The 13990-nt window shown below is 33.1% G+C and overlaps 1 protein-coding gene across 6 annotated transcripts; it reads right to left on the reverse strand.

Annotated features, from left to right (window-relative positions):
* Window positions 1–665: 665 nt before the first annotated feature.
* LOC113872072 lies at window positions 666–12887 on the reverse strand. 6 transcript variants are annotated; one of them, XM_027509310.1, is made up of 15 exons: window positions 12554–12884; window positions 11858–11999; window positions 11669–11718; window positions 11403–11493; window positions 8718–9847; window positions 7643–7768; window positions 6274–6346; window positions 5928–5973; window positions 5734–5806; window positions 5060–5125; window positions 3219–3296; window positions 2961–3133; window positions 2659–2705; window positions 1329–1581; window positions 666–1243 (listed from the first exon to the last, which is right to left on the reverse strand). In XM_027509310.1, exons 1-15 carry the CDS (start codon window positions 12874–12876, stop codon window positions 885–887), a joined length of 3030 nt encoding a protein of 1009 aa, XP_027365111.1. In that variant the 5' UTR covers window positions 12877–12884; the 3' UTR covers window positions 666–884. The 6 variants fall into 6 exon arrangements, with proteins under 6 accessions (XP_027365111.1, XP_027365108.1, XP_027365109.1 ...); XM_027509307.1 differs by having other exon boundaries at window positions 682–1243; window positions 8718–9892; window positions 12554–12887; XM_027509308.1 differs by having other exon boundaries at window positions 682–1243; window positions 8718–9892; window positions 11867–11999.
* Window positions 12888–13990: the final 1103 nt, after the last annotated feature.

Raw genomic sequence — 13990 nt, forward strand, 5'->3', positions numbered from 1 at the left:
GCTAGAATTATATGCTGGGAAACATATCATACTTGTGTTGCGTAATTTTTTGTTACTCCTAAAATTTATTTTCAAGAATATTTGAGTATGGAACAAAAGTGTTTCCAAAAATAACATTTCTCTGTTTTTATTTCTCCCATTACCTACTATCCATTACAGTTTTATAAAATATTAAATCATTCCCATGATAATAAACTATACCCAACTTCGTTTACATCATAATTTGATGGGAATGGTATATAGAAAAATAATCCTGAGTTTTACCCAATAATGTTTTTTCTAACCATGAAACAACATAAATTATATGATAAATACCTCAACCTATGAATGTAAAAACAAACAATACCACTAATTGTCATTAACACGTTGTGAGACATTATAAGTATTATAACACTCGTACATTAACTTAAACTCATTTGATGATTAAAAACTTTACTCAATAGAATTAATTTTTATAGATATCTTAATAGCTTTAGTCTAACTACTAAAGAGAGACAAAACACATTATTTATATTTTTACACATATGTACTATTTTCTTTTCTTAACTCTTTTCTCATCCAGTTAGACCATTAATGTACCTTACTAAGATAGAACTGAGCGTTTTAAGCTCGAAAAATCAAGTTGAATCCTAAATAAAAGAATAAAGCCTAACAATATTAAATAGGTGCAAAAGTCAGGCGCGGTACACATTTAAACTACGTAGGGGTCGACTTGCTACAAAAGCCATGTACTGTTCCTGCATTTCATAATGAATTTGATATGTGACATATTTGACTTGTCAACGTTGACTATAATTTTTTCTTGTGTGATTTGATCTTAATTTACAGTTGATATTCACGCAAGGTAATTCACGACACCAAATTTAAGTGCGGATAAAATGCCATTATTTCTTCAACGCCCATTTCTTATCAGTTTTAGAGAAAACAATCTCCTGACAACGCACAAGTCCACTAGCTCCTCCAAAGCACAACCATCTCTCACTGCCTTTGTTCATGTTCCATCTCACTCTATGCAATGCTGCCATTTTGGGAGGGAAGACTTCAGGTATATTCCCAAAATCTGACTTTTCATTGTCAAGCCCGGGAGTGCTTGTTGACACATCATCTCTGCAAACAAAAGCTTGGCTTTCTACTGATTTTTTCTTGCTGCTACTACTCAGTTTTGGTTTTTTTGGCTGCTTCACAGAACACAACACTTCATCAGAGCCAGCTTGCAAACCCAAATTGTCAGCATCACAGAGGGCTGCAACCAATTAAAAAAAAAATTCTCAGAGAAACCATGGCAGCAAATCATATTGGTTAATCACATCATGGTTTGGAAGGCTGACCTAAATTCTGAGAATCAGAATTAGAAGTTTCTGCCATTTGATTATTCGCACCTCTGCTTGGATTTGACTTGGATAGCAAGTCTCGGAAAGATTCAGCATACCGGCCCTTGTCACGTGACTTCCTCCCCGGGAAAGGAGCATTTGATACAGGAGTGTTGATAATCAGAGTTGAATCCTCCTCAGTTACCGACCCACAAAGGAAGTGTGGGAGTCGATTGCGTGAATGATCTGTCTCGACTGCTTTAGTAGTAAGCTGAGTACAATAAACAAAAAGCTTAGAATTATTTCTCTTTGGGGGAGGGGGTTGGAGAAAATTCATATGCATTAATCAATGATTGCAGTTACAAATTTGAAAAATTTTGAGGAATACTATCAATACTGTACTTTTTCCATACTAGATTATAAACTGGAGTCCTCGCAAATCCTTGTTCCTTTACTAAAGAAAAACATCGATTTCTCAGTTATAAGAGGACATGAGGTTTGTCCATCAGTTGTTAATAACTGGCAAGACAAGCAGGCTATTTCGTTTGAAAGCTCCATGCACCGATATTGCTTCACATGATCACTTATTTTGTATTTCTTCAGCCTTGGTTAAAACACAGGATAAATTACACACTATCTCATGCAGTTTTACACTTTCTCAGAGTATTACCCCCTTCTTTTCGAATCACTTAACCCACTTATACTTTTATTTTATATCACAAAACCACTTTAAGTGCTAAACCATGATCTTTTCTTATTTTAACTATGGTTTTAGACTTATTAGCTTTTGATGATAGTATTTAAGGGGATTTCGTTATACAAAAAAAGTATAAATGAGTTAAGTGACATAAATAAAAAACAGGAGAGTATTTTGAGAAAGTGTGACACTAAAAGGAGTAAAGTATGATTTACACTAAAAATTTATATAGCCTATTCATCGTTAGTAGCTTTCAACTTCTATAGCACATTTAGGTTTTCTGGATCAGAGAAAATCATCATGAGCTCATATTATCTACGTCGGTATATTTTGGACCTTGTCCCCTTTTAATTACCGAAAAAAAAGTGTATAATAGATCTTATACTCCTAATCTCAAGGCCAACAAGAGATACAAGACAGCCTCTGGTCCAATATAATGCCAGTAAAATTGGGCAATTAGTTCGATAATTAAGGGCACCCATGTAACAAACCATTTTGCTTTAAGTATTAACAATGTGTAAGCCCACATTTCCTTGCGTTGAAATTCAACTTGACTATAAAATTGGGCAATGCGAACTCTAGACAATTTGGTCATCAAAGAAGAGCAGCAGGTAATTGCAAGTGACATCTCCAACTAAATATTGGAATTACCTGAAAACGAAAAGCAGTGCCATCTGCACCACAATATGCAACCATGCCTATCATAATAAAAATAAACCCATCGTTAGATAATAACAATAATGGTAATGAATTCTTCAAATGGTTTGTTATGATATTTTGAAAACCAAACAGAAACAAATTTATCATTACAAGGAGCTTGTTTGCCTAGAAAAACTAATTACTTTATAGGTAAGATTAATATTACATAAGTTTTCAATGCCTATGGTTAAAGTGTTTCTAGTAATAAGACACTAATGATAACGTCACTGAAGTAATGCATACTGAAAAGCCACCTGTTATACGTGAAACTTGAACACTCCAAATGGCAAACGATGAATATGAAGAACTATGCAACCCTGGTTGTTTTTTTCCGCTGTATGTTTCTCCAGTGACAGGAAGGTCATTTGCCGCCTTCACCAAGCTAAAGGTTCTCATTGTTCCATCCTCAAAGGACATAATGATGCAACTAGAAAAGCAAAAACATAATAAATCTGGGTTAATCATAATGACGAGTTTAGACAGCATTTTATCCAGTTAAAATTATGCATTACCTTGGGTTTGACAGCCAATCCAGACTGTATATGATTCTTGGTGCAGGGTGGAGGTTCCTCAAAGGACGAAATGGATTACTACAAATAAATTTTCATGCTTAGAGTAAATCATTGTAAACAAGCTTAGCAGACTCAATGGCTAAGGGTAATTGCTCTGTCGCACATAAATAAGAAATCATACACTTTGACATAAATAAGTAATGTTTATCCTTTATGATCATGGAAATATCAAAGCTGCTTCACATGAACATACAGATAATACAAAAAAGAAAACATTTGGCTCCACAGTTGACTTATGATGCGGTGCCTCCATAGCTCACACTATGAATGGAAATGTATATATGTCAAATTTTGGAGGGTGCCAGATTTAGTAGTACTGCGTTATAACATGCAGCTGCAACAAACAACAATCAAAAGCCTTTTCTCGCTAGTAGCTCTATAACACCGTAACATACAATGAGAATATTACTGAGAGCTTCCTTTCTTTCTTTTCCTCCATTTCCCCGTAAACTCTAGAATTTCAACATGTTATTAGAGCAGTTTGTAACCTAATCCAATTACTATTCTGCTTGAGTTTCCAAAAGATTGAAGTCCTTTGATGTTTCTCTGTTTTCCCATGCTTTAGTTTCACGTGATTCATCACACGTTTGCAGTTAGCTTTCTGATGAGCCACTGATCCACAGTTGAGGAAAGAAACAGAAAAATGGGCCTAATAGTAGCGAAGGCATGTCGGTGGTGACGAGAGAAGAAAGAGATAAAAGAGGGGAAAGGATGGAAATCGATGAAAGAAGGAAGTGAAGGTACAGGAATCAGTTGAAAGAGGGAAATGCATAACAAAATGGACAGCTGGCAAAAAGAGATTGGGATAAAAGAATTGGGGAATCAAAATTGTAATAATAAGGGATCATATAGGAGAAGGGGGTGGAAGGTGGCAGAACACTTTGATATAAAGGTGGCCTTGGCCTAGGTAGGATTTTGCACTACCTTATAGTGTTCATCCCTATTTTGGTGATAACTTGGTTGGTAGAATGCTTAACCATGTCGAGAGATCAGCATAAATATTTTCTTTACCAAGGTGGCATTTTGAAGGCAACTCAACCCAATGTATCATTATTCTTTGGTTAAGATGTGAGCCTGAGGCAAATATTTTGGTTCACAAGTGTCACTTTTTCTCGATTATCATCTATTTTATATTGATGGTTAATTATAATGTTTGAAAATATTAATAGTTAAATAATGATCTAACAGTTTAGAATTAATAGTTTAGATATGTATTGTATAAATTTTTCATTCTACAAATGCATAACTTTAGATTTTATGTAAATTATGATCTATTATTAAACAAAAAATATCTCAATATAATTAAATTACATCTTATAGAACACTAATCTTTTTTTAAGTAATGTTGGTGGGTTGGGTGTTCTCGTGTTTCAGCCGGCTCCATATGAATGAAGGGAGACCTACATTGAGACAAAGTTGGGTGGAGTTTATCAAGGAGAAAAGAGATTGTCAGCGAGAAGCATGAACAATTGAGGGTTTTAGTTGAGATTGAGACACTTCCAAATTCCAAAATCTGTGCCTGTTAGGCATAAGTCAGCTCAAAAACTGGCCAAATCACAGTGCACACTGATTCAGTTAGATAACCAATCAACATGCTGCTCAAACTGTTCAACATATTGGTTCTCTAGTTTGCTGGTCTGAGCCAGTTTTATAGAATTGCATATTACAATTGCAATGTCATTCAAAACAAAACTCATTGAAGTTTGATGTTTAAAATGAACTAAAAAGAAATAAAATAACAAAGTAAATAAACAAAAAGGAGGGAGAAAAAAAAGGCTCACCGTAGATCCCAAAACTTAAGGCCTTCATGTCCGGCAGTTACTATTATATTAGAACTCTCTGGATTGCTGAAATATATAATAAAATCCCACATAACATCAAGCAAATGAAGGTAAAAAGATGGACAAATGATGTAAATACAGTTGAATTCATATGTATTATATTTGCAGGTATAAAAAACTAGTGCCTGGTTATTGAAGCATTCTTTATGAAAAAAAAGGTGCATGTGTACATCATAAATAAAAAATGGTTGACTTGCAAACCATGTCCGGACACAAATGATGGTATTTTTATTACTTTTAACAAGAAAGTGTTTGATTAAGCGTTGATATGAAACTAGTTACATTACATGCATAAGAATTGATATCCTCCGAGCATAACTGAAAAAGAAAATATGGAATAAATCAATCTTCACCACAATTTCAAAAGCGCACAAATATACACATAGAGAAATAAGTTTCGTATATTATCTGAAAAAATTAGATAGAATTGTTTTTTGTTTAACAATGAGAGAATGTAGAGATGTGAAAAATCATAAACATTTGCAGAATAGTTCTTTATAATCTGCACAGAATTCCAAGTTTCTTAAGGATATACACTACAGTAATAGCAATGTATTTAAAGCAAACAACCAAACCAAATTGCCATGGCCGAGAAAGGTTCAGTTATTACTAACCCTTCAAATGGAGCCCAGGCAACAGTCCTAATAGGAACTGTGTCTCCCCCAAAACAAAGCACCGGTTTTGTATCTGCAGATTGAAAATTGAGTAAATAAACAATAAAATATAAATTTGTTTTTCAACATAGTTACCTTCCCTAACAACCAAATAGGTAAAAAATGAGACATGCTTCTGGTAACAGAAATATTACCATCACATTGGGATGAAGAATTTGTAGAAAATTTCCACAAAGCAACCTAAATAGAAAGCAAATTATATTACTAGAGATATATTGTGGAAAAAGGTTTTACAGGACAATATGCTCATATTTTAATGGAACAATACTATTGAGGAACATAATATGTTATAAATACAAAAGTATTAGAGAAAGATAAAGGGGAAAAAAACTATTAAGGAAAAAGAATAGAAAGTTTTCTCCCTTTTCACTCTGAATGAAACTTCATGGACAAATATATTTCTTAATTATCAAAACAACATAAACTTCAACTTAGACAAAGCAGAAAACATATAATTGACCAACATTTTGTGAATTATACCGTTCCATCATGGCAGCCAGCAAGTAAATAGTCATGAGGGGGCGTAACTGACCACTCCACTGAGAGCGGAATGCTGTGAGATAAAACATTAGAGTAAATTGCACCACATAGCTAGACTACTATTAAACATAAATTAAACACATAAATTCAATAAGATTCTGCAGCTTCATGAATTTAACCAGCAGAACCCAACATGTCAATAGCACCATTCAATTGAGCAATCTTTTCCTGGTGATTCATAAGTTCTTTTAAAACGAATATTCTAAAGTTTATATATAAAATAAATCTCAATAAAATCTAACATTTCTTTCAATAGTGCCTCAACCCTTTCACATTAACATTGTGTATTTGTGTTACCATAAAAAGAATTAAAGTAAAAACTTATGAAAACGTTAATTTAAATGATGAAAACTTGCCACTAGGATGTAATCAATGAACCTATTTTATAAAAAAATTATTCTGATATCACTATGCAGTACAGTGGAAAGTTCTATATACAGCTTTCTTAATTCACTGTACAGCCAAAACAAGCCCCATAATGGAGTCCCATTGTTTTCTAAAAGGATAATGTCAAGTAGCTTTCTGTTATTCATGAAATTATCATTCTAGTGACAAACAAAAAATAGGGATCGAAGAGAGTCAAGAACAGTGGAGTTTCCAAACATAATAAACATCCCACTAGCTACCAACCACTGTTTGAATACTATTATCAATGCGAACATCCAACTACTTTTACCCTAAAAAAATCATGTATACCCAGTCAAAAACTGAATTAAGCTCCCATTTTTGCCATCCTTTCTAAATTTGGTTTGTATACAAATATATATTATGAAAATAAGAGTTCTTTTCTTAAAAAAAAACATATAGGGAAAATTCATGTTCAAACTACTAGAGTTTAAAAAGTAACAGTATTTAAATTTGCTTTAATAATAAATTAACCTTTAAGGAATAAGAATGGGTGCACTTATGACCATAAATAATATTAATTTATGAAAATAATATACAATAATTGATCATTATTTGCAGATATATAGGACATGTTTGAAAAAATAATCAGCAAAACTCAAAAATAAATCTAATTAAAATGACAGTTTGAAAAGCTTTAGCAAATATTTGTGTATGCAATAGAAAGTACTTTTTTAATGGAAAATTTTATTTATTTATTTATATATTTAAAATTCAAATAGTGTTTATTTCAAATTTGTTTTATCTATTCTAATTATCAAGCAATCATAAATGAATTTAAATTAAATTTGTTCATGAATTTTTATCTTCAGTAATTGAATTTATTCATGATCTATTCAAATATCTTCAGTAGATGGGTTTAGCATGCAGGTGTCCAACCTTGAGAGAATGAAGGATTTCATACCTTTGTAAGCCACCACGCTTCAACATTGAACATTTAAATACAGGCTCCAATTTTATAAATCGTGGATCAGTGCCCTCACTATGCATATAAATTGTTCTCAATACATGAGGAAGAGGAACCTCCCACCTGCAATTGACAAGTTCAAACAAAAACAAAAGCCACCCAAATCACAATGTTACTCAAAACCAACAATACTTTATAAAGGATCTCACTTTTGTTGAGAATAAGTAATCAAGTTTCCGATCTAAAGGAACAAGAATATCAATTTATCAGAGGCCTCTCTACTATAATTAATTTCATAGAAACATTAAATGACAATTCCATGGATTATTGTCTCAGTTATATAGCCACTATTGAAATTTATAAGTTGGAAAGAACAGTATCATTAAGAACAACAGAAGAAATTGCCAAGTTAAATAGTGATATAAATTTGAGGTATCCTATAAATTATGAAGTAACATAAATCTCTCTTAATTTTTCTCCCCACAATAAAACCAGACTAAAACATTCTTTTTTCAAACAGATTTAATTGCTACAGCCAACTATGACCGATGACCAGAAATTCTTCCGAGTTTCCACAATTTTCCTTTAGAGATTTGTCATTACATGTGTGCACTTGCACAGATAAAAATATTGAAAATACACAGAATGAGACATAAAAAAGAGTACTAACTATTGCAATTATTTATTTACTGAAAATTTTACTTCATCTTTTAGAATAAACTGTGTCACATACAATATATGTACCCAAATAATGACTATAATAAGCCATGGAATAACTAGCTTACCACACATTTCACTCAAGCTATGGCTACTGTAAATCCTAATTCTCTGTTTCAGTAACTATCTCCATTATGTCTCATTCAAATTTTCATAAGGTTGTTATGATACAGTATGATACTATAGTAATTACAATTGTATTTGATTATATCCAAATTTCAACTCCCTACAGTTGAATAAAGATGACAGTCAGTAGCAACATATAAACACAGTCAACAAAAGAAAAAGAAATCATTTCAGTATCATGAAGAATACCAATAATAGCAAAAGGAGAATGAGGATCAAGACATCTTACACTTCCAAAGATCCACTGCCCAACAAGACAGCAAGATAGCCCATCCGGTGTTTGCATAAGGAATCAGAAAAGTTGGGAGGCCGCCATTTCACATCCCATGCCACCTTTCCATTATGAGCTAGGCATACCACTACCCTAGGCAAAGTTACATCTCCTAGAATGGAACAAGTTGCTGCTGGAGGTTTCAATTCAGAGCTACAACACGGTTGATGATTTACCTCATTCTCAGACTGGGTCAATGGTGGCTGACTTATATCTTGGCTATGTCTCTCCTCCCTATGATTAATTTTCAACCTGCTGCTTTTAACAAGACTTGTTGAAATAGTATTGCATGCAGAAGCAGCTTTCTTGGCATGCCTTTGTTTTGTAACACAACATTGTTGCAAAGCATACTCATTGCAATTGTCATGAGTGACATCTGGAGAAACAAATTCAGCTGGATCTTGGGGAAATTGAACATCAAGAGCCACAGGTGGGTTCTCACAATTTGGGTCACTCCCTGTAACTTCTTTTAAATTTGTTTTAGGTCCTCCCCTAGGCTTCTTCATTAGTGATGAATTTTCATTTGTGCTTTCATTATTCTTGGCCCCTCTTTTTCTCGTGTATGTAATAGGAAGTATTTCTACATTGTTTTCAAGATTCCCATCTGGAGCAGGAAAATCAATAGAATTTTGTGAGACTTGAGCAGCAAGAACTGACTTGTGCTGGGTCTCACAATTTGTGTCATCCCCTGCTATCACTGCTGGATTCTTTCTAGGTCTTCCTCTAGGCCTCTTCATTTGTGTTGATTTGTCATTTGTGCCCCCATCCTTTTTAGAAAGTATTTCTCCATCATTTTCAAGCTTCCCATCTGGAAAAGGAAACTCAGTAGAATTTTCTGCAAATTGAACAGCAAGAGTTGGCATGGTCTGAGTCTCACAATTCATATCATCCACTGCAATCACTGTTGGATTCTTTCTAGGTCTTCCTCTGGGCTTCTTTATTTCTGTTGACTTGTCATTTGAGCCTCCATTTTTTTTAGGTCCCTTTTGTCCTTTCTCTGCGAGAGAAGATACTACTTCATTGTGTCCCATGCTATTTAGAAGACACCATATTTGTATGACACCTCTGCCAGTAACTGGGGCACCCATCTTGTGATAAGAAGAGCCAGGTGGATGAGAAGCAACAGCAATAAACTAAAACAAACATCAGAAAGGCCATTTAATGTACAAGGTTTACAAAAGAAAGTGTCCACTATTTCCTACTTCCATGTTTAAAGGGTAAAGCTTAGTGTATCATTTCACTACATATAATACAAGTGCATGCAAACAAATGACAAAGCAGCCACAAAATTATTCCAAATATGTATATAAAGCAGGTTTATTGTAAAATACTAGGATAGTGTTGTCAATTGCATTGCTATGGCATCATGACTTGATATTAGTGCATCCATCATAAAAAACCCTAAGGTGTGGCATGTGGCAGTTCAACCTAAATATGTCATCATTGTTGAGTTGAGTCCATGGTTTCTGGCACACATGATAAAGTGGTGGAGGAAAAATATATGAAAAAAAATCCAAAATCCTTCATATACTAGGCCTAAATCATCATTAAATAATCAGAGAGAAACTTCTCTCCGTTCTTCCTGTTTCTACCACTCAATCCTCTTTTTCTGTTTCTTCCAGCTATCTACTAAAAAAAAACTTTTAAGTAATAAAATAAAATGAACTTAAAACCTAAACCTTCCAATGGATGTGGTAGAAATTGAATTTGAGCATCAATCATATATGGAAAAATAAAATTGCACGAATAATGTTCAAGCAGCATAATCTGCTGCCAATAAACAGCCTTATGACCTTGTTTTGTTGGCATGCTACAACATGCCTCACAATGTTGAATGATAAAATAAGAAAAGGAAAAGACTCCAAAAAATTACTATATTTTTCCTTCCATCTATATAACAATCTAAAAACTGGTGGTTACAAAAATAGTTTACAATCACCTAGTAGTTAAAAAATCTTTTGACAACAGCAGCAGCCACAGCTTCTGCTGATATATTGTCAAAACTCATTTATATCCTTACAATAGAGCTTCAACATTTTTAGAGTCCTGTTTAACCATTAATTCTAAAACAGTTGTTCACAACCATTAACCTTAGAAGGCTCTCCACTGCCCATAAACAGCCATCTAAACTCTGATTTCCAACTTTATCACCACAATTAAAACACACCCCATTCAGTCACATGTTAAAAAAAATTAATAGCAAAATTACTACATTTTCTCCCTTTCATTAAGAAATGTCTCACAATCACTGTATTGTTCACCTGAATTTAAAAACAAAGAAAGAAATCTTTCACAGCATGCACTGCTTACACCTCCTGGCAACTTTTCTTTAGTGAAAACTTACATATTTACAATCAAGATCCAATATTTTCAGAGCATAGTTCACCCCCTAAAACTGTTATGCACAACCATCAATCCTACAAGGCAAGGAATTAGAACCCCCTCACCATGAAACTTTACTTCAAAGGCAATCACCCTCAACACATGAGACATCATAAGGAACAATCAGACAGACAGAATTCACCATTAAGAATTTAAGATTGCATTAAGCGTCAAAGACTTCCCATCACAGCAGCTAAACAATAAAAATAATTTTCAAGAAGGTTCGATAGATGTATTAAAGCTAGAGAGCAAACCAAGTACCTCACATTTAATTGAACACTCAGGCTTTTCATGTATCTGAGGACACCAATCTAATGCCCACACAGGGCCTCCAACATTCATCACAAAGTCTCTGCTCCAACAAGACTTGAAGTGTTTAGCCAAGTTAAATAATTAGCAGTGATAAAATACTTCAATTTATCAGCAAGTTCAAAGATAAGGCTTATATGATTAACGCAAGCATGCGCTATAACTCCATAGCAATGTGAATGAATAAAACAACTCAAATACCTATATCTTAGCCATACCTGCATTCCTGAGATTTGGCCTCCCCAAGTTGTTCCTCTTGCATGTCATGCTAAGAAAAGCATACACAATAATAATGTTTAGGAAGTCTATTTATTAAAATTTCAAACTTAAAAGGTAAATGTACCGAGAAATTTTATGTTGCCACGATTAGCGAAGGAAACAAAATAAACAAGAATACAATACTGAACCTCTTGTGCCTTAGGAACAGAGGCAGATGAAAACTGAGGCAGATTTACTGTAATGTCATCTTTTCCCTTAGAACACTCTGAGCTCTCAAGTCCATAGGCAAATTTAATGCTTCTTGATGGATATTTAAAATCTCTCCATTCTCTACACATTTAAAGTCAACAAAAATAAGAAATTAAGTTTTTATTTGGAAACTTTTAAAAACTAGATGTATAAGCATATACAAGAATTTCAGTAAGTGGTAACTACTAATACTTTTAAGAACTGGTCATTATGAAAACCAATTTTACAACGTAGTTCTCATAAGTCAGAACAACCATGCCAAAGTTGTTTCGTTATGCTGAAGATTATGGATACAATATAAAATAATTTACATTATACACGTATAAATACTAAAAAAAACGAAATGCATATTTATCATTAATAGCTGAAAGTCGTACTTTATACACAGAACCACTATCAATCAAAGCATAAATAACAAATCAATAATCAAACGGAGCAAAATTGAGGCAGGGAAGTACGCATTGCAGGAAATAGAACACGATGGAGTGTGGACTCCTTTGATATATATCCCTCTCCAGTTCAAATTAGCGCTTCTATTTTATCCAAAATTCAATATGATGAAAGCTGTTTACCAAATATTCCTTCACAAGATACATTCTCTGCATAACGCATCACGCTATTTGGTTTGATTGTACCTTAAGAAAGTGATTGAGGAAGACATTCTCCGAATCTCGCTTTGTTCAGAATCAGCATCGCGTTCTTCTTCGCCGCAGAGTCTGGCAATGGTATCCATGCTTCGGAAGAACTTGTCGACAGAGAAATCAAACGAAGAAATCCTAACACCACTGGAAGTACTAACATCATCCCCATTATTTACGGTTATGGCTGTTGCAGAATCTGCTGCTTCTTTCGCAGCAACTGGCTCGGTCTCGTTCTTCGACTTCTTCTTGGTCTTGTTCTTCTTCCCCTTCAAGTGAAATAGTTCAGCGATGCAAGCGTTATCGTTCGCTTTTTCCATTCCTTTTGTTTGCATTCAGGGTTCGAACCCTAAACCAAGTCACTTATTTAGGATTTAGCAAGTACAAAAATTAAAGTAACTGAATCTTTAAGATTGTGAATTGTGAATTTTTTAGATTAAAAAATTTGGTTAAACCTTAAAAATAAAAATAATAAAATATTATCGCATTGGGCAAATGACGGCGTTAGTGACAACACGGCAAATAATTCATGCCAAAGCCGGGGCATGTTATCAACTCCCTTTTATCGTTTCTAATTCCTAATTTATTTTCAATAAAAACATAAGTTTATTTAAACGGCATTGATAAATAATAATAACAATAATGAGGAATAGAAGGTAGTAAAAAAATATTAAATAAATAACTAATTAAAAATTTCATTAAAAACATATTAAAATAAAAGTATATTGATTTTTTAATAATTTCTTACCAAGACTTTTAATGTACTCATTAATATTTGCCTTTTTAATAAATCTCCATGGAAGAAATCAAGTTTATTATTTTCTGCTGGACAACTTCCTCTCTTTCCACGTTAAAACAAATTATTTTCATCTATACACTTTCTTATCTACTTGTATCCCTTCAAATATAATATCATAATGCACAACATACGTTATATTATCTATTAATTTAAACAACCATACTTTTGATTTTTAAATAATAAATCTCGATATTTTATTTTTTAAAATTTTAAAAATATTATGTTATTTTTATTTTCACTTTTGTCAAATATTTTAGTATTTCCATCTTGCATAGCAAACTTTCAAGACATTAATTTTCTTTTTTGTTAGACAAAATCAGGAAGAAACTATCTTTAAGAAAAATAAAATCTGTATTTTTAGCTACTAGGATTACTCTAACTTAATCTTATCTTTTAAGTATTTCATCTTATATTATGTAATCTTTCCTACTTCGTTCATCTATTTAGACAAAATAAAGAAGAAGCTATCTTTAAGGAAAATAAAATCTGTATTTTTAGCTAGTAGGATTACTCTAACTCAATCTTATCTTCTAAGTATTTTAGATTGTATTATGCAATCTCTCATACTTCCTTCATCTATTTGTAATGAGATCAATAGTATTTGTAGGAAATTCATTTGTAGATCTCTCGAAGGT

Source organism: Abrus precatorius, unplaced genomic scaffold (assembly GCF_003935025.1).
Source record: "Abrus precatorius isolate BTA unplaced genomic scaffold, Abrus_2018 Scaffold7, whole genome shotgun sequence".
Taxonomy (NCBI): Eukaryota; Viridiplantae; Streptophyta; class Magnoliopsida; order Fabales; family Fabaceae; genus Abrus; species Abrus precatorius.

Excerpts from the sequence above, each read along its gene's own strand:
- LOC113872072 (XM_027509307.1), bottom strand. The coding sequence starts at position 12,876 with ATGGAAAAAGCGAACGATAACGCTTGCATCGCTGAACTATTTCACTTG. Across the intron at positions 9,893-11,402 it reads AGTGTTCAATTAAATGTGAG|TTTATTGCTGTTGCTTCTCA; the intron begins GTACTTGGTTTG and ends TGTTTGTTTTAG. Across the intron at positions 7,769-8,717 it reads GGCAGTGGATCTTTGGAAGT|GTGGGAGGTTCCTCTTCCTC; the intron begins GTAAGATGTCTT and ends TGTCAATTGCAG.